The 20,963-nt window shown below is 37.0% G+C and overlaps 2 protein-coding genes, 1 long non-coding RNA gene and 1 other non-coding gene across 4 annotated transcripts; 3 read left to right on the top strand and 1 right to left on the bottom strand.

Annotated features, from left to right (window-relative positions):
* The first annotated feature begins 1,971 nt into the window (after positions 1–1,971).
* Positions 1,972–4,500, top strand: LOC104710876 (BTB/POZ and MATH domain-containing protein 6). Its single transcript, XM_087464004.1, has 4 exons — positions 1,972–2,601; positions 3,018–3,363; positions 3,460–3,748; positions 3,841–4,500. Exons 1-4 carry the CDS (start codon positions 2,189–2,191, stop codon positions 4,029–4,031), a joined length of 1,239 nt encoding a protein of 412 aa, XP_087320130.1. The 5' UTR covers positions 1,972–2,188; the 3' UTR covers positions 4,032–4,500.
* Positions 4,501–4,686: 186 nt separating this feature from the next.
* Positions 4,687–5,492, top strand: LOC147938193 (uncharacterized). Its single transcript, XR_015565284.1, has 2 exons — positions 4,687–4,973; positions 5,065–5,492. It is a non-coding gene; the product is annotated as an uncharacterized LOC147938193 (long non-coding RNA).
* Positions 5,493–10,897: 5,405 nt separating this feature from the next.
* Positions 10,898–15,349, bottom strand: LOC147938192 (uncharacterized). The gene is made up of 5 exons (XM_087465518.1): positions 14,993–15,349; positions 13,782–14,929; positions 12,474–13,688; positions 12,033–12,362; positions 10,898–10,919 (listed from the first exon to the last, which is right to left on the bottom strand). The coding sequence occupies exons 1-5, from the start codon at positions 15,347–15,349 to the stop codon at positions 10,898–10,900; spliced, it is 3,072 nt and encodes a 1,023-aa protein (XP_087321644.1).
* Positions 15,350–16,121: 772 nt separating this feature from the next.
* On the top strand, positions 16,122–16,228 carry LOC147938191 (small nucleolar RNA R71). Its single transcript, XR_015567486.1, has one exon. It is a non-coding gene; the product is annotated as a small nucleolar RNA R71 (small nucleolar RNA).
* Positions 16,229–20,963: the final 4,735 nt, after the last annotated feature.

Here is a 20,963-nt window from a genome sequence, read left to right as displayed (position 1 = left end):
CCTAATTTGAGAAAATCATGAGATTCGATAAAATTGATGATCTTCTTCCCGGAAGAACTAATTGGCGTATACACGCCAAGGTCTTACATTCTTGGAGTATCAGCGAGTTCTTTACAAAAAAAAGTACTGCTTCTTATGGATGTAGAGGTTAACGTCGTTAATTGAACATCATTCTTACTTAAATTTCAATTTTTAATAGTTCTTATATATATATGACTTCTTACACAATTTTTATTAAACTGTGAAGGGTAACACAATTGAAGCTACTTTTTACCAAATACACTCGCTAAACTCCGAAAATATATCGACGATGGTGACTGATATGATATTAGAACTTTCAAAGTAATCAATCCAACCCTGAATGAGAGGAATACTCATCATCCTTATCAAATTAAATTCACAGACGATACCACTATGACGATGGTCCAACAATTGAGTCCAAAGAATTACTTTTGATTCGAGGATTTGGATGATATATATCGTGGAAGAATAAATCATCCCATCTCTTTTGGTAAGTGTTTCGTTAATTAATTTAATATTGATATGGTACAATCCGTGAGTATAGTTAATTGTAACTTTGTGTTCGGGAATCTAGAATCTTTATAGGATTTGTTGTAACTTTGTGTATTGGCCCCTCCCTTGTGAATTAATGTTGTAATCTTTATAACTTTGTGTCCTAACTTTGTAACTTTGCAACACTTTGGAAAACTAAATTCTATCTTTTCCCCCAAATTAGATGTATGTGGGTGTATAGTAGATGTGGAAGATAAAAGAAGACCTGAGAGTGCCATTAAAAGTAATGAAGTTGTTTTCACGTTGTTGAATTGCAGGTAAAAGACATTTACTCTACCTTTAGGACAGTTACGTTTTAAGATTATCTCTGTTAAGATTTTTTTTTAAATTTGATAAACATGTAGGAATGAAACTGTGAAGTGTCATGTCAAAGATAACTACGCTTCTGAATTCATGTCTAAATGGCAATCAAACAGGTGTCATCTCATATACAAATCCGAACCTGAGTTTTGTGTAATGCGGTTTGTGAAGGTCGGAGAATATGAAGGTATGTAACATAAAATAGTTCTGATATAATCATCATAAGGTAACTAATATATTCACTCTGCAAATGTTTATAGATGCACCATGTATCGAAAACACATTGGCCTCTTCGAAGATCTTTATAAACCACAGTTCGAAGGACTGGTAAGATTTGATTATGTAAAAATAACTTTATACACTTTATATATGATTATGTATGATGTTAAAATAATTTTGTTTCATACACTTAATATATTTACAGGTCTGAGTTTGCTAGACGTTATTACATAAACCATGTAATGGAGCATCAAAGTGAGAGCTCGGAGACTCAGTCATAAAGAATGGACTCAGAAATGAAGATACGGTAGCTTAATGAACTTTTTGTATATGCAAACTTTAGTATAATTTTGAATGTTTGTAGTACCAAATACAATGGTCTAAACGAATATATATTTATGGGTTGATTAAAATATTATTTTAGTGGTCTTAAAAAATTACATATTATATTGTCCCAAATTATTATATCAAAGTAATTAAAATTGACTGTAACAATTGTATTTGGCTCATTTAAAACTTTGTTATGGTCAATTTGGGCTTAAACTGATTTTAAAATTTCAATTAAACTTAAAAATGGACTTTAAATTTTCAATTTATATTATGCATATGTAGAGTAATACTATAAACATTTTATTAACTATTCATTTTATTATTTTTAAAATGAAAAAAAAAATTTAATACGAAACTTACAAAAAAATAATTTATGTCTGAACATACGAACTACTATAAAAATTAAAAAAAATTAATCAGGTTTTTAAAATATAATTAAATTAAATTTTGATTGAACATTTTAAAGAATTAAATTAATTTTCAATCACAAGCGTGCGGGTAACTCTCCTAGTCGGGCTAGGTATAATCATAACCAGGTTTATTTAGTAGACTCAGCAACCCCCCCTAACCTTATTATTGCCTTGCCTCGTCGGGTCTTTCTATTATACAATGACCATTATACCCTTCTCAGACCGACTCATCATCATTCTTCCTCTTCCAACGACGGTTTTGAATTTTGCACAAATTTCCCCAAATTGGGAAAGAAAACTCTATGAAATCTCCATGAGAATCTTCTCCATCTGAGTCCAAAAATCACGGGCCACCAATGACCAGACCCAGCCGATCATCATCAAGCCCCAACACGAACCCAGATCGAATCGAATCACCAACGAGCTCGAGATCGGTGACACAAACCGTGAACGGATCGCACCAATTCGTGATCCAAGGATACAGTTTAGCCAAAGGGATTGGAGTAGGGAAACACATAGCAAGCGATAACTTCTCCGTCGGAGGTTATCAATGGACTATCTTTGTCTACCCAGATGGTAAGAACCAAGAGGACAGCTCTTCTTACGTCTCTGTGTTCATCGTTCTCGCTAGTGAAGGTACTGAAGTTAGAGCGCTTTTTGAGCTTTCCCTTGTTGATCAAAGTGGTAAAGGGAAGCATAAGGTTCACAGCCATTTCGATCGTTCACTTGATGGTGGTCCTTACACTCTTAAATATAGAGGAAGTATGTGGTATGGCTTGATTTCTTGCCTCTTGCTTCATTTGTTTTATTCGTATGTTAATTATACTTGTTCTTGGGATGTAATAGTGTTGGTCTCTCTTGCTCCATTTCTAATCATGAATATATGGGTACATTTGTTGGGGACAAGAAAAGGGTATGGCTAGTTCTATGTTGGTGATGCAATGAACTATAAAATTCTAAGGTGTGTAAGCTATCTGGACTGTCATAGTGTTGTTAAGATTACCTTGTTTAGGTGCTTGCTTAACTGGATTTTTCCTTTTTAGTGTGGTTGCAGTAGCCAGTAGCTTTTGAAGTCTTCAATGGCCGGTTTTTTGTTTAAACACTCTCTTTGCTGCTATCTTTTGTTCTACTGCTACTTCAGAGCCCTCTGATTCTTGTTTCTTTTCTTTGGATTTTTTTTAACAGGGGATACAAGCGTTTCTTCAGACGTTCCTTGCTTGAGACATCTGACTACCTGAAAGACGATTGTTTGAAAATCATTTGTACAGTTGGAGTTGTTGTTTCAGAAATACATTGTCCACGGCTACACTCTATACATGTCCCTGATTCAGAACTTGGATCACATTTTGGCAAGTTGCTGGATACTTTGGAAGGCTCGGATGTCAAATTTGACATTGCTGGTGAGAAGTTTCAAGCTCATAAATTGGTTTTGGCTGCACGATCTTCGTTTTTCAGATCAAAGTTTTACAATATGCCAGAAGCTAACAACAATGAGCTAGTTATCAGCGATTTGGAACCTAAGGTCTTCAAGGTGCGAATTTCGAGTTTATAGCTTCACTTAATAATTTTTTCGTCTTGAGTATTATTTGTCGGTATTTTATCCCTGCCAATGTTTCACCTTATACAGGCCTTGTTACACTTCATGTATAAAGACTCTCTCTCGGGAGATGTGGAACCAGTTACGGCTCATTCATTTGGCCTATTAAAGCTGTCCGAGATAGATGAGACACTGATCGTAAAGCTTTTGGCTGCTGCGACCAAATACAATCTGAGTAGGCTCAGATCATTGTGTGAATCTCACATCTGCAAAGCCGTATCTATCAGCTCCGTATCCAAGATCTTAGCTTTATCCGACAGATATAATGCATCTGAACTAAAAAGCGTTTCCCTAAACTTCGCTGCAGAAAACCTAGCAGGTACGATCAAGATATAGTTTTAATGAGACCATGTTGATATAAATCTTCTGTAAGTTTGAATTTTTTTTTACGGCTGTCTTGGAAAACTATAGCTGTTCTGCAGACAAAAGCTTATGAAGATGTGAAGGATGACTATCCAAACCTCCAGTCCGAGCTACTAAAGGCGGTGGCTGCTTATGACGAAACAAGTAGCAGCGGAGGAGGAAAGTCTCAGAGTGTTTGGGGCCAACTCTCTGACGGTGGTGAGACCAGCAGCCGAAGACTCAGGCAGCGAACCACGTAGAGGAGCTTCAACCCGGTGTGTCTTTTCCTTGCCCATATATGTTACTTAATGAAAGGGAAGTGGATTCAAACTCCTAAGCCACAAGAGAAGAGCTATGCGGCTGTGCACTAGTCTTTCTAGTCCCTCTTCGGTGATGAATTGGTTTTCCACCTTTCATTTTCCTCCACAGCTGTGGATTTTTTTTTTTTTTTTTTTAATTTTATTTTCAAAGTCTCTATTTCCATATCTGTATGTAATATAAATTTATTTTATTTGTCTTCTCTGAATTATTTTATTTTATTATATATGTATTAGCTAATTATAATTTTTATTTACGGCTTCCCGTAATTTATAATTCCATTATACTAGTACTTTAGGTTATTTTTTATACATAAAAAAGCTCTATTAGTTTACTGTAATTATTTAATTCAATATTACAAAGTTAAAGAGACTTATATCATTACTTGGACCCAAAGCTTCATAAAATCTCTTTTTTCCATGTCTCTTTTATTTTTAATTTAAAGATTGACCAAAGTCAAAGAAAGATATCACGCTCAAAGTCAAAGAAAGATATCACGCTCAAAATTAAAAACGTGTCTGTCGTATATACAAAATTAAATTCCTTGCTCTCCAAGTCATTCAAACCTATATAAATCCACTTAAAAGAAGACAAACCAAATCTCCTTATTTAACTCTCTATAAAGTTTCCTTTTATTTAATTCAATCCAACGCAATTTTCCAAAACCTAAAAGGAATCAGCTTTAGAGACTAGTCCTCTCTCTATATATATATATAATAATAATAGAACACATCTTACGTTACTTTCACAATTAATTAGTGGTTTTGTGTTAAACCACGAACGATGGCAGAAGCAACAAGCGGTGAAATAGAAGAAAGGATGTGGTGCGGTCACTGCTGTGTTAAAACTCCTATCCGTCGTGAAGGCAACAACGGTTCTGTCAAGTATGTTATATTCTATCACCAAATTTTATTTTTTTCATCTTTCTAATTTGATAGTTTTGTAATTTTGATATGTTGAAAATTATTTTGGCAGGTCGTGTAATTGGTGTGGAAAAGTGTTAGCAGATGAGACTGGAACCGTTGAGGAATATAATCAACTTTTTCTTCGACTTCAAGCTTTACAAAATTATGTTTCTGTTTCCAACAAGAAGAGGACTCGGCTTATCATGAAACAACAAAACTAATAATTTTATATTTTTTCCTATTAAGAGTTGGAACATAGAAATCTGTTTATTTTCGTTGCTAGATAAAATACTTATAAGTTTTAAGGATATATATATATATATATATATATGTAAATCTCTTTAGGACATTATTAATATATATATATATATTTTATATATAAATTTCGTTTTCACATTATATAGTTCCTTTTCCACATTAGAACTATTTCTTTGTATAAATACATTATTTAAATATCTTATTATATAAAGTATGGTTTCAAAAGTTACTAATTCATAAGATTGCAACATGTGTTAAAATCTTATTACGACATATGTCAAAAATTTATTATGTTGTAGATTTTTTAAATATTAAAATATTGATAAAATCCACATTCAAAAACATAAAAAAATCATACAGATAATTTTATAATAAAGATACATGTAGTTATCCTAGAGAAAATCCTAAAAATACTATAATAATTAAACTTTAAAAAACAATCCTACGTTATATTGAATTACTTGGCCTAATATTAAAAGAAAAATAATCTTATTATATAAAGTTGGATTTTGAAAGTTAGTCATTAACAAGATTTTGACATGTGTACAAGTTAATATAATAGGAAAGATTTGAAATTTCAACTAGAAAACAAAATATTTTGTTTTAAACAATATTAATAATGTAAAAAGATAATTATCAAAAAATTACAAAAACAATAGAAAATATATTTTAAAAAATAATTATAAGGAGATTATATATATATATATATATTTCATAAATTTCGAAATTATAACATTATTTACTTATTTTTAATTTGAAGTTATTAATTCTACAAAAACAATAGAAAAGGGATTACGGAAAATATACAATTAACTATTTATTCTAAATTTTGTAAATGTTCACTTCTATATAAACATAGATCGTCTCATATTTTTCATCTAACATAATAATTTATTCAAAACACTGCTTTCAACTTTGTTCTATTTGTAAAAAAAATTTAGTGGGAAAGTAAAATTTTCTTTTTTTTTATATACCAAAATTTTCTTCTACTTTCTCCTTTTTCAGTTCGGAATAGATAAGATTAATATATTGATCCAAAAAAAAGATTACAATATGCATATTTTTTTCTAATACTGTATTTTAAAATTAATATAGTATTTTTAGATTATTTTATTTAATTTATATTTTCATCTTTGAATTACTTGGGATTTATATATTATCGTGCTTACAATTTTTATTATTTCTTTAATTATATCAAATCAAATTTTTTATAATTTCTCAACCTTGATTGGTTGGTCATAGACACTTTTTTTTTGTGCAAACATAATTATTAACATTCATTCAAATCCCAAAAAAGAGATAACGAGTAGAAACTCATCAACCTAATGGTTGGATAAAATAGACTAATAAATACAAGCTTACAACAAAAATAGATAGATAGATTGGAAATACATAAATCATTGTTGAAAGATCCATAGGAGCTTGGAGACTGTGACACCCTGGTTTGCAGAAAGGTTTAAAAGAATTGATTTGGCCACCTATGTCACCAAAGTGCACTTATCTTTTCGGTCAAGGCTCCTGAGAGAAGTCCAGAGTTAAGCGTGCTTGAGTTGGAGTAGTTTCAGGATGGGTGAGCTTCTGGAAGTGATTGTAGGAACAGCGCGAGTGAGGACAAAACATAGAGAAATATCATATGGTGATTTGTATGGTCGGTAAAGTATTTAAAGCCTCTCAGATGTAACAAACCGGTCGTCAGATATGGATGGGCCCAAGGGTCGGGAGTGGACGTGGGGCCCACTAAGTAAGGTGGCTGTCAGGGCATTACACAGACAGAGGCTACATCATGATATGTCAAATAAGCTTCCACGAATACATTAAGAAATTTAACATTAGTTACTATCAAAAGATTTTGTGACGTTAGAAAATGGTCTTTAGTTTCTTTGGTTGTTGGAGCAAACCATTTTGAGATAGCTAAAAAATGTGAACATGTTCTCTCCACACAGGAGGAGTGCAGAGCCGAGGTTTTCTCTATGGTGGAGGAGGTTGGTTGCAAGGTTATCTCCCCAAGTGAAACTCATCTTTTATTGGTGGTGAATGATGATGATGATGCAATGGTGAGATATGAATGGAATGATGGATGGGTGTTTCAATTCCCCTTATGCTATTGCAGTACAAGAGGTATCAATCCTAAATGAGTGTTTGTGAACAGTTAAGATATGCATATAAATCTAAGTTAAGACAAATGTAAAGATTGTTTGTCACTAACAATCCTAAGATGAAAATGTAAAATGCAGAAAGTAAACTACAAGAACTAAGAACTAAATGCAAATGAAACAGGGTGATTATAACAGTAATGAAGCAGGAACAGAAATAGAGACTTCTACTAATGAACTAATGAGAGACTAGTAATGAACAGGACACTAAGTAAATACAACAGAAATGCAACTAGAATGAAACAGGAATGAAACAAGGCAATCACAAATCATGAAACACAAAGTTCTGGGGATGAACTCGAGCAGCACTCGACCGAGTGTAGGTCGAGTGAGTGGTCGAGCTAGACAAATTCGGAAAAACAGAGCAATGCAATAAAAACAGAGTAATGCTAAACCAAAACAAACTACAAGCAAGCAACAGGATTAAGACTGTAAATTCAATAAACAAAGAGGGTCCTGAGGATGGATTCATGGGATGAACTAATCATTGTGGTTATCTAACTTGGTCAACAAACCTCAAGAAAACTTTGAGCTAACCTCTAGACATATAAATCTAAGACAAGTTTCTCCCACTCTCATGGTCAAGAAACAATCAAACCTATGCAATTCTAGACTTGTTCTCACACAGTAAAGAATCTACACAAGCAGGCATTAAGCAATACATCTCAAACCAAACAAGACTTCTAATCTCTTAGCAAGCCTAATGGTAAGCTCTAGATCTAGCCTTATCTATGCTTCCTAAACATTGGTGTGATGCTAAGAAGCTTGAAATCAGACTCTACCTTCTCAGATATAGAATCAGCATTAAGATCATCTACCCTAGAAGAGATCTACAACAATCAAGCTTGACCAAATCACACAACCACAAGATCAATCCATCCTAACCCATCCTCAAGATCCTAAGCAAACTACTCACAACAATACATGATGAACAAAGTCAAAAACCCAGAAAATATTGAAACTTGCATTATTAGAAAGATTAAACAAAGATCTTCAATATTGATGAAAGGATGAAACTCAAATTCTCAATATCTTGAAAGTTATAGAACCAACAAAATATAAGAATCTAGTCTTCTCTCTTAAGGAAGTACAAGATCTTAAAAATAAATATGCAAAAGGAATAAAGCTAAAAAAGGTAAAAACTAGGTTTAGGGAATATCTAAAAAGTTGGACTCTTTGGTGGCTGCAGGTACAAGGCCTTATATAGGTGAGGAGGTGGAAGCCCTAAAAATAGAAAAAGTCAAAGTAGTCAACGGCTCGGTCAACTTGACCAGTGCTCGGTCGAGTCCATGGTCGAGCTGGCTTCTCTCTTGCACACTCCACTTGGTCGAACTGGACTCCGGAGCTTGGTTCTTCAGCCTTAACTCTCTTGCTTTCCTCCTCATGATTGCTTCACATCTCCTCAGCATTGCATCCATGCCCCTTAAGCTCCAAAATCACCTGTTTATGCATGAAAAAAATGCAAATGCAATGCAACTAAACTCTAATGCATGATTTGGCCTAAAGCTACATAACATTGATGAAAATGGCTAGCAAAAGATGCAAAAGATGTGAATAAACTAAGGGAAAACATGGTAAAATATATGAACATCAACACCCCCAAACTTAGTCTTTGCTTGCCCTCAAGCAAATAAACAAGACATAAGAAGGAAAGTGAGGTTTGAAAGTGGGATCTCAGCTCCTAAAGCTTGCAAATAGACCATCTAGAATCAATGTCCAAGTTACTAATACTATGATGCAAGTTGAATGAGCTCGAATTAAAGACTTTAGACAAGCATTTTACAACCTTTATTGATTTGAGCCTAAGACATCCACATGCATTCAAATTAACCATTTCCTTTAACATTCATTAAACAAGAACATGAATCAATTCTATGCAATGCTTAAACTCATTTGGCTTGGTAATAAAGGGTTTTGAGACAAAGATGGTCTCTTTTTAGAGTAGGGCTTGTCAATATCAAGGTTCTCTCATGAAAATGGATTGAGCTTTAGAAGAATGCTAAAGGTAAGAACACCTAGACACATACAAGAATAAAACCTTGTCTACCCAAAGGTACCCAAAGTGTTTATCCTAGCAATCTAAACCCAAATGATCCTAGTGCTACCCTTTATTTCTTCTTTTCTCTTTAACCCTTTTCTCTTTTGGTTTTCAAGTCTTAGGAGAGGTTTCTTAATTGATCTTTCTAATGGAATGGGGAATTTTTTTCTTATTGCTATGGTTCTCTTTTCTTCTTATTCTTAAGACATATAAGCTTTTTGCTAAACTTCACTTTGCTTTCTTTTCTTTTCTTTAACTAGAACCATCTTAGATAACAATTTTTACTTCCCATCCTTTCACTAGACTTTAGCTTTTGCTTAAACTCATTCCCCTCCTAAAGACTCTACCCTTTTCTTTCTCTTTTTCCACTTTCCTTTTCTTTTCTTTAACTAAGCAGCCAAGTCCCAAACCCAACAAGTGAACCACCTAGTCCTATCTAGTTTGGAAATTGCAAACTAGAACTACACAAGGTTTTACTCTTGTCAGTTCAAACCTAACACTTTCTACCAAGCTTAATCCCAAAAATAGGCCTCACACACACAAGAATAAACATGGCTTGAAAGAAGGTTTGGTTGGGGGTAGGGAAACTGATTTAAAAGTGAAATCAGCTACTTGGATCAACAAGAGTGGCAAAAGGAGAAAGATGATCCAAATATGTATATGGTATCCATGAGTTTAAAGCAATGCATACATTGATAATTAACAGTCAATATTAGGTTCTTATAGATAGGAAATGGCATCAAATCATAACATGCTTCAATTTAGACCAAATGCAATGCAGGAATTCAAGGCTTGGTTCAATCTTATGCTTCTAACTACTCAATTAGCATCAAAGTACTATTAACTTGGGCATTGATCCTAATCTAGTGAATTAAGCAAGCTAACAAGGAAATACTCATCATAGATCCCTAATGCAAATATTATGCAATTCTACATGAAACATGCTAAACAAGATCCTAATATGCAATGCAAACTACATGAACACTCTTTTTTTATGAAGATTTTTTCAAAAATTTTCAATTTTTTATGGTTTTTCTATGCCTTAGATGCTTATGCAAGTGCTAACATGATTATGCTAAAAATTTGAAATAAGAAAACAAAACACAACATCAAATGCTATCTCAAACCCTCCCCCAAACTTAAATCACACAGTCCCTTGTGTGAAAGAAATTTGTGTGAGGATTCAAGATTTAAAACAAAACACAACATATGAAATGCTATGGTATATACAATGGTAAGGTGATAATGTTACCTCAAGGATTGGAGAAGAAGCTGTCCACATTCTCCTGCATACTATCAAAGGTGTAGCTGGGGTCCTGCTGGTGACTGGAGGAAGGTGATTGGGGCAGCTCGACAATGCCAATCGACCGTGACTCGGTCGAGTGCATGTCCGAGTGGGGGGGGGGGGGGGGTCGAGCTAGACCGCGAGTCTCCATATCTTGAGTCTTCTTCTTCTATTCAGACTCCCTAGCTTTCCTAACCATGAAAACACCAAAGCAAAAATCAAAATACCAAAATTACAAAGCAATATATACAGGGATACCTTAGGGACTTCCTCCCTAGTGAGCTTGTTTAGAGTCACTAAGCTTGACTTCTATGGCTCTTCAAGCTTGAGGGGCATCCATGAGAAGTATTGAGCACTTCTCATGTATTTCCTTTTCTCCCAAATACTTCTTAACTCTCTGACCATTAACTGTGAACTCACTACCATCCTTGTTGAGAAGTGTTACGGCTCCATAAGGTAGGATCTCCTTGACTTCAAAAGGGCCTCCCCATCTACTTTTTAACTTCCCAGGGAATAACTTGAGTTTTGAATTGTAGAGCAAAGCCTGATCTCCAGCTTTTAGGTCTTTGATAAGAATCTTCTTATCATGGAAGGCTTTGGTTCTCTCCTTGTAGATTTTGGAGTTTTCATAAGCTTCCAGCCTGATTTCCTCAAGCTCATGCAAATCAAGGCTTCTCTTAGCTTGTGCTGTTTCTATATCCAAGTTCAAAAGTTTTATTGCCCAGAGAGCTTTGTACTCAACTTCAACTGGGAGGTGGCAAGACTTGCCATACACAAGCTGGAATGGGGTTCTTCCTATTGGTGTTTTGAAAGCTGTCCTATATGTCCAAAGTGTTTCATCAAGTTTACTAGACCAATCCTTTCTTGTTGCTCCTACTATTCTTGACAGAATGGCCTTGATCTGCTTATTTGAAACTTCAACTTGCCCACTTGTTTGGGGATGATAGGCAGTAGACACTTTGTGCTTAACCCCATACTTCTTTAGCATTCCATCAAAGATTTTATTGATGAAATGAGTTCCTCCATCACTTATCACAGCCCTTGGAATACCAAACCTTGGGAAGATTATGGATTTGAAGAGCTTAAGGACTACCTTGTGGTCATTAGTGGGGCTAGCAATGGCTTCTACCCATTTTGAGACATAGTCCACTGCCACAAGTATGTAGACATTCCCATTTGAAGGAGGGTTAAAAGGTCCCATGAAATCAATTCCCCACACATCAAATATCTCAACTTCAAGAATTGGATTATGTGGCATCTCATTCCTCCTTGTGATGTTCCCCATTCTTTGGCAAACATCACACTTTGCAATGAACTTGTGAGTGTCTTTGAATAAAGTAGGCCACCATAAACCAGCTTGCAAAACTTTCTGGGCTGTTTTGAAAGTTGCAAAATGTCCTCCATAAGCAGAACCATGACAATGTCCCAACACTCCTTCTACTTCACTTTCTGCTATGCATCTTCTAAACAACCCATCTGACCCCTTTTTGTAGAGGTAAGGTTCATCCCAATAATATTCATTTATGTCTTTTAGGAGCTTCTTCTTTTTGTAAGGATCCATGTCTACTGGGATTTCCTCACACACCTTGTAGTTGACTATATCAGCATACCAAGGTAGATCTTCACTCTCAAGTGCCAACCACTCCTCCATCTGCTCCTGCTCGATCGGGTCACCAAACTCACTCGGTCGAGTGCATGCTCGAGTGGGTGGTCGAGTTGGCTGTCGGGTTGTTCCAAGTAGCATCAGCTTCTCCTCAGGCATTGAGTCATCAATTGGAACCTCCTCCTCTATCCTCATCCTTGACAAATGATCAGCTACTCCATTCTCTATCCCTTTCTTATCAACTATTTCCATGTCAAACTCTTGGAGAAGCAAAATCCACCTCAACAGCCTTGGTTTGGTGTCTTTTTTTGAGTAGATGTGCCTCAAAGCAGCATGATCAGTGTACACAATCACCATGGATCCTACCAAGTAGCTTCTGAATTTTTCAAAAGCAAATACCACTGCTAGGAGCTCTTTTTCTGTTGTTGAATATCTTCCTTGAGTTTCATCCAAGGTCCTACTTGCATAGTGAATCACATGCAGCTTCTTATCTTTTTTCTGACCTAGGACTGCTCCTACTGCAAAGTCTGAAGCATCACACATAATCTCAAATGGAAGATCCCAGTTTGGAGCTTGGACTATTGGAGCTGAAATCAAAGCAGCTTTGATCTCTTTGAAAGCCTTCAAGCAATCTTCATCAAAGTTGAACTCAGTCTCCTTACATAGCAACCTTGTCAATGGCCTAGCTATCTTTGAGAAGTCCTTGATGAATCTCCTATAAAACCCAGCATGCCCAAGGAAGCTTCTTATGTCCTTGACTGTTTTTGGTGGTTGGAGTTGAACCATGACTTCAATCTTTGCCTTATCAACTTCAATCCCCTTTTCTGAAATCTTGTGACCAAGAACTATCCCTTCTTCAACCATGAAGTGACACTTTTCCCAGTTCAAGACAAGATTTGTCTCCTCACATCTCTTTAAAACCCTGCATAGATTAGCAAGACAGGAAGAGAAAGAATCTCCATAGACAGAGAAGTCATCCATGAAAACTTCAACCACGTCCTCAATAAGATCAGAGAAGATTGACATCATGTACCTTTGAAAGGTAGCTGGAGCATTACATAATCCAAATGGCATCCTCCTATATGCAAAGGTACCATATGGACATGTGAATGTTGTCTTTTCTTGATCATTGGGATGAATAGGAATTTGGAAGAATCCAGAATATCCATCCAAGAAGCAGTAGTGAGTGTGATTAGCTAATCTTTCTAACATTTGATCAATGAAAGGAAGAGGGAAATGATCTTTCCTAGTGGCTGAATTGAGCTTTCTATAGTCAATGCACATTCTATGTCCTGTTATGGTTCTAGTTGGAATTAACTCATCTTGATCATTCTTTACTACAGTAATACCTCCTTTTTTAGGGACACAATGAACTGGTGAAACCCAAGTACTATCAAAAATAGGATAGATTACACCAGCCTCAAGCAATTTTAGAATCTCTTTTTTGACTACTTCTTTTAGGTTGGGGTTTAGCCTTCTTTGAGGTTCAATGCTGGAGTAAGATTCATTTTCTAGATGGATTCTATGCATGCAGAGACTAGGTGAAAGTCCTTGAATTTCATCTAAAGTATAACCAATGGCTTTCCTATACTTCCTTAACTCAACTACTAGCAAACCTAGCTCTTTCTCACTCAATTTAGCATTTACTATCACAGGATAAGTGGAGTTCTTACCTAGAAAAACGTACCTTAGCCCAGATGGGAGAGGTTTTAGCTCTACTTTTAGTGCCTTCAGTTCAGACCAGTCATTTGTGGAAGGCTCGACAGTGAACTCGGTCGAGTCATTCTGGCACACGGTCGTGTGGGTGCCCGAGTGGGTGGTCGAGCTGTCCGTATTTGCTATTTGAACTGACCAAACTTCCTCCCTGAATGCTGGTAATCCCTCAAAAATCTCTGGGTGATCCGACTCTCTGCTAGAGTTCAATATCTCCTCATAGGCCTTAGTTTCTTTATGGATGAATCCTTCCTCCCCACTCTTGGTCAAAGCAGTCCTAAGATGATCTTGCTCTGCTAGTTCTTCCATCAGTTCACCAGATAGCTTATCCAATTCTTCAATCCAAAAGACTTGCCCTCCAATTGTGGGTTTTTTCATAGCTTCAACAATGTCAAATGTCATCTTGAGGTTATTTCCCAAGTTGGGATCAATCTTCCCTTCTTTCACATCAATTATTGCTCCTGCTGTGGCAAGGAAAGGTCTTCCCAAAATCAAGGGATCTTTTGGCTCTTCATCCATTTCTAGGACTATTAAGTCTGTTGGAACTTTCACAGCTCCAATTCTAACTGGGAGGTCCTCCAAGACTCCATGTGGTAATCTTATTGATCTATTAGCTAAGATTAGAGATATATTGCATGGTCTATACCTTGTAAAGCCAAGGCGCTTTGCAACTGTCAGAGGCATGAGGCTTACTGAGGCTCCCAAGTCACAAAGGCATCTGTTGAAGGTCAAAGGGCCTATTGAGCAAGGTATAGTGAAGGACCCTGGATCTCTCAACTTTTGAGGATTCACTTGCTTTTGGATTATGGCACTACACTCATGGCTAAGATGCACCATCCCCTGAACTTCCTTGATCCTTTCCATCACAACATCTTTCAGGAACTTCTGGTAAGGAGGAATCATCACAAAATCATCAATCAATGGCATCCTAAGCTCAATCTCTCTAACTTGTTTGTCAAACAATGCTTTATACTTGTCAACCATTTGCTTCTTAAACCTTCTTGGGAAGGGCAATGGAGGCTTGTAAGGAGGGGGAATGGACCGAGCTTCCTTTTCCTTAGAGGTAGCTGGTTTAGATTTTTCCTGAGCATCTACTCGATCTTGCACTCGATCATGCACTCGGTCGAGTGCTTTCTCGAGTGACCCGTCGAGCTGAACACTAGTTTTATCCTGAGTTCCTTCTTGTTGAAAATCCTCCCCAACTTGCTCCACACTGTCCTCAGTGTCTGGTAAAGCGCCCTTTCTGTCTGGTAAAACTCTTCCACTACGCAAATTAATGGCATGAGCACTCTCTATAGGTTGCATAATAGCTTTGCCCTTGTTGTTCTCTTGCTTAGAGGCAGAAGTTTGTTGACCCTCCAGTGTTGTAATCCTTGAAGTTAGTGTGTCAAACTTTCTATTTAGATCACTGTAAAGATCTGTTATCCTCCTGTTAAGCTCTGCAAATCTGTTGGCTTCCTCAATCTTCCCTTGTGTTTGACCAATCAACAGCTGTTGTATCATGGCTCTAAGGTCTTGTTCCTGGCCTTGGTTAGTCTGAAACCCTGGTCGGGGACACAACTAGGGCTGGAACACCTGTTGCTGTTGTTTGGGGACATAGTTTTGGTGCTGTTGAGGCTGTTGAGGAGGGTAGACTTGATCTTGTGGGTTGGCCACATTTGTGCTCCTATAGGACAGATTATTGTTCCTAAACCCTCCTTGGTTATAACCCTTGAAGCCTCCTTGGTTTTGCATATAGCATAACTCAGCAAACTCATTCTCCCCCTCTTGAACTGGAAGCTCCTCTTCACTAACAAAGTGAATAGACTTTTGCTGACTTAGCAAGATCCTATCAAGCTTTTCATTCACCATTTTCAGATCCTTCTTGTACTTGTCTTCTTGATCAGTTGAGGATGAACTTATGGTTTTGTCATAGTCCTCATTGTAGTTCCCATCAGACTGTGCAAGGTTCTCCACTAACTCCCAGCCTTCTTCCACATTCTTATTGAGGAAGTTTCCATTGGAGGCTGTGTCAAGAAGCATTCTGAACTTGGGAAGCACTCTTCTATACAATGTGCTCAACAAAGACTCCACACTGAAACCATGGTGAGGACACTGAGTTTGGTACCCTTTAAACCTCTCCCAAGCTTCACAAAAGCTTTCATTACTCCTTTGAGCAAATCCAGAGATCTCATTCCTTAGTCTTGCTGTCCTAGCATTGGAGAAAAACTTTGCCAAGAAAGCCTTCTTGCATGCATCCCAAGTGGTGATTGCACCAGTAGGGAGAGTCTTTTCCCATAAATGAGCCTTGTCCCCAAGTGAGAAAGGGAACAACCTCAGCTTGAAACCATCTTCACTTACTCCATTGATCTTGGTAAGACCACAGATTCTATCAAACTCATCAAGATGATCTAGTGGATCCTCCATAGGCAAGCCATGGAATTTATTTGCCTGAATCATTGAAATCAATCCACTCTTGATCTCAAAGTTGTTGTTGGCAAGAGTTGGTGGCACAATGCCAGCTCTTTGGTTGTGAGTGCTTGGTGCATCTCCAGCACCAATGTTCCTTGGTCTCTGAACCTGATCCTGTTGATCCATAGCTACTATAACCTCTTGTTGGTGCTGAACAACTCTCCTTTGCTTAGCTCCTAAACTCTTGGTCTTTTTGTTGATGTTGTCAATAGGCCTAAGAAGATTGTCCTTTCCTTTAGACCTTGTGTGCATTAACAGACACAAACGATTTTTGCTAGGCAAGCGACTGAGCACAGGCTCAAGTAGGAGGTCAAGTCGACTGGAAAATGATGGTTATAGAGATCCGGCTTCTGGCTCGAGCAGGTGCTCGATCACAACTCGGTTGAGTGGTGGTCAAGTGACTGGTCGAGTGGTACCTGAAATGGAACTTCAACCCAAAAACAGAAAATTCAAGCACAGCAACCTCACAAGTGTATAAACGAACTTAATCTTAGACTAATATGGATCCTAAATGTCACAAAACACACTCAAATGGGCAATGGCGCCAAATTGAAACTCATCTTTTATTGGTGGTGAATGATGATGATGATGCAATGGTGAGATATGAATGGAATGATGGATGGGTGTTTCAATTCCCCTTATGCTATTGCAGTACAAGAGGTATCAATCCTAAATGAGTGTTTGTGAACAGTTAAGATATGCATATAAATCTAAGTTAAGACAAATGTAAAGATTGTTTGTCACTAACAATCCTAAGATGAAAATGTAAAATGCAGAAAGTAAACTACAAGAACTAAGAACTAAATGCAAATGAAACAGGGTGATTATAACAGTAATGAAGCAGGAACAGAAATAGAGACTTCTACTAATGAACTAATGAGAGACTAGTAATGAACATGACACTAAGTAAATGCAACAGAAATGCAACTAGAATGAAACAGGAATGAAACAAGGCAATCACAAATCATGAAACACAAAGTTCTGGGGATGAACTCGAGCAGCACTCGACCGAGTGTAGGTCGAGTGAGTGGTCGAGCTAGACAAATTCGGAAAAACAGAGCAATGCAATAAAAACAGAGTAATGCTAAACCAAAACAAACTACAAGCAAGCAACAGGATTAAGACTGTAAATTCAATAAACAAAGAGGGTCCTGAGGATGGATTCATGGGATGAACTAATCATTGTGGTTATCTAACTTGGTCAACAAACCTCAAGCAAACTTTGAGCTAACCTCTAGACATATAAATCTAAGACAAGTTTCTCCCAGTCTCATGGTCAAGAAACAATCAAACCTATGCAATTCTAGACTTGTTCTCACACAGTAAAGAATCTACACAAGCAGGCATTAAGCAATACATCTCAAACCAAACAAGACTTCTAATCTCTTAGCAAGCCTAATGGTAAGCTCTAGATCTAGCCTTATCTATGCTTCCTAAACATTGGTGTGATGCTAAGAAGCTTGAAATCAGACTCTACCTTCTCAGATATAGAATCAGCATTAAGATCATCTACCCTAGAAGAGATCTACAACAATCAAGCTTGACCAAATTACACAACCACAAGATCAATCCATCCTAACCCATCCTCAAGATCCTAAGCAAACTACTCACAATAATACATGATGAACAAAGTCAAAAACCCAGAAAATATTGAAACTTGCATTATTAGAAAGATTAAACAAAGATCTTCAATATTGATGAAAGGATGAAACTCAAATTCTCAATATCTTGAAAGTTATAGAACCAACAAAATATAAGAATCTAGTCTTCTCTCTTAAGGAAGTACAAGATCTTAAAAGTAAATATGCAAAAGGAATAAAGCTAAAAAAGGTAAAAACTAGGTTTAGGGAATATCTAAAAAGTTGGACTCTTTGGTGGCTGCAGGTACAAGGCCTTATATAGGTGAGGAGGTGGAAGCCCTAAAAATAGAAAAAGTCAAAGTAGTCAACGGCTCGGTCAACTCGACCAGTGCTCGGTCGAGTCCATGGTCGAGCTGGCTTCTCTCGTGCACACTCCACTTGGTCGAGCTGGACTCCGGAGCTTGGTTCTTCAGCCTTAACTCTCTTGCTTTCCTCCTCATGATTGCTTCACATCTCCTCAGCATTGCATCCATGCCCCTTAAGCTCCAAAATCACCTGTTTATGCATGAAAAGATGCAAATGCAATGCAACTAAACTCTAATGCATGATTTGGCCTAAAGCTACACAACATTGATGAAAATGGCTAGCAAAAGATGCTAAAGATGTAAATAAACTAAGGGAAAACATGGTAAAATATATGAACATCACCAAGGAAAGAAAGTAGAGAAGGTTGGACAAATAGTTATCTCTCCAAGGGAGGAAGGCGGTGCCAAGGTTTTCTCCATGGTAAATGAGGTTGGACTCAAGGTTCTCTCCATAAAGGAGGGAGGAGGGAGGAGGGCGTAGCCGAAGTTCTCTCAATGGTTGGTAATACACTATTGTGATGATACATCTTCGATTAGTATACTTTTTTAACAATAATTGATCAGTATACTATGTAATATATTTTTTATTTGAAATATTTTTTGAGCCAACAATTTTTGTAATTAAAAAAACTATGCAAAGTGAAAGTAAAGAGATATATAATAGTTGGCTTAATGTGTTCATATAGACATTTTTTAGGTGGTGGTAAAGAATATATTTGTAACATAAAATATATTTAGGTGCAAAAAAATACACTTTTAATGATAACAAAAATAAAAAATTTGTAAATAGATATAAATCAGTGTATTATAGCAAAAAAAAAATTATAAATAACATACAACAAATTTTAATATATTTTTGTTAAATTTAATTTTATTTACATAATTTTAAACCCGCACATCGGGTGGGTCCTTATCGGGCGGGTTCTTTAATTAAAATATAATTATATATATATAGTGGTGTTAGTAATAATGTACATTTAATAAAGAGAAAAAAATTATTTTTCATATTTTTGAAATTAGTTTTTGGGATTTTTTGAATAATAACTCTTTTCTAATATCTCCTTTCAAATATGCTCTTTCCTAAACTTTTTTTTTCAAAATTTCAGTGTAAAAATTTGTAATTATCTTATAAAACCTTACAAAATCTCACATACAAATTATCTTATCATCTTCCTACCATTTTTTATGTTTTTTAGTTTTCAAATTATTTTTCAATTCTGTAATTGTTATTTTAATTTTTCACTCTTAAATGATATTCTATATTTATGTTAGTTTAGTATAATCTCAATAATTGTTATAGGTTACAAAAATAACAAAGTGGATTCATCTAATACTTCAAATTTCACATTCGGTCCAGCCACGGAAAAGCTTCAGCTCGATCGGACATCCTTACGAATTCCAAAAGATGCCCTCAATAACCCATCTCAGAACTATTCATGTTCCCTATCATAAATTGTATCACTTTCTAGCAGTTACTTGGCCACGGAGTAACATACACAAATCCTTAAGTTTAATTCCTATTGAAGCTTTGTCAGTTTCTATGGACTCTTGGCTTATTGGATATCAAGTTGGTATCTTTACCTTATCGGAATAATGTCAGACCGGGCGTAGGCGAGCCCCAAAAGTTGGCTTCTCCACTCAGCCTTTATCTCCATCTTCCTTTCACTTTCTTTCTCTTCTCCCCTTTCTTTCCCAGATCAGACATGTCTTAGCTCCTCCACCACCGTCAAAACTTCCCATAACCACACGGCATGTGTGACAACCCATCCCCTGGACCCCACTAGCCCCCCGTTAGCTGCCCCAACGGACCGTCCGTGGACCCTGCTAGCCCCCGATAGCCGTCCCAACGGACCCCAAGCTGGCCCTGCAGGGCATCAATCCTAACCCATCACTTTGGATATCCAAATCCACCGGTAGGTTATTGGTGCGCCAGGCGTTCCTCGAACCCTGGTCCCCAACCTTTAACAACCTTCCCATCGGACAAGCTGTCACCAATTGAGCTACCAGGGTTCGAGGGACACCTGGCGCACCAATAACCTACTGGTGGATTTGGATATCCATAGTGATGGGTTAGGATTGATTTTTATTGTAACAACCCGTCCCGTGGACCCCACTAGCCCCCGGCTAGCTGCCCCAACGGACCGTCCTGGACCCTGCTAGCCCCCCGCTAGCCGTCCCAACGGACTCCAAGCTGGCCCTACAGGACATCGATCCTAACCCATCACTGTGGATATCCAAATCCACCATTAGGTTATTGGTGCGCCAGGCGTTCCTCGAACCCTGGTCCCCACCCTTTAACAACCTTCCCACAGGACAAGCTGTCACCAATAGAGCTGGCTAGCGGGGTGCTAGCAGGATCCACGGACAGTCCGTTGGGGCAGCTAGCGGGGGGCTAGTGGGATCCACGGGACGGGTTGTCACAGCATGAGTCCCTAGAGCCACATGGTTACAATACACATTTTAAAACTTTTTTAGAGTTAAATATTAATGATACTTAAACCTTCTATAGAGTTTAAATATCTT

This window comes from Camelina sativa, chromosome 9 (genome assembly GCF_030686135.1).
Source record: "Camelina sativa cultivar CO46 ecotype springtype chromosome 9, ASM3068613v1".
Classification (NCBI taxonomy): domain Eukaryota; kingdom Viridiplantae; phylum Streptophyta; class Magnoliopsida; order Brassicales; family Brassicaceae; genus Camelina; species Camelina sativa.
Note: the sequence above shows the minus strand (reverse complement) of the source record. Positions and strands in the feature narration are given on the sequence as shown.

Bases quoted from the DNA above. Each gene is read 5' to 3' on its own strand.
- LOC147938192 (XM_087465518.1), bottom strand. From the start codon at position 15,349: ATGCAACCTATAGAGAGTGCTCATGCCATTAATTTGCGTAGTGGAAGA. The intron at 14,930-14,992 runs GTTAGAGAGATT...CCTCCTTACCAG, and splicing joins AAGCATTGTTTGACAAACAA to AAGTTCCTGAAAGATGTTGT. The intron at 13,689-13,781 runs AGTCAAAAAAGA...TTGTGTCCCTAA, and splicing joins AACCCCAACCTAAAAGAAGT to AAAAGGAGGTATTACTGTAG.
- LOC104710876 (XM_087464004.1), top strand. From the start codon at position 2,189: ATGACCAGACCCAGCCGATCATCATCAAGCCCCAACACGAACCCAGAT. The intron at 2,602-3,017 runs GTATGGCTTGAT...TTTTTTTAACAG, and splicing joins AAATATAGAGGAAGTATGTG to GGGATACAAGCGTTTCTTCA. The intron at 3,364-3,459 runs GTGCGAATTTCG...CACCTTATACAG, and splicing joins TGGAACCTAAGGTCTTCAAG to GCCTTGTTACACTTCATGTA.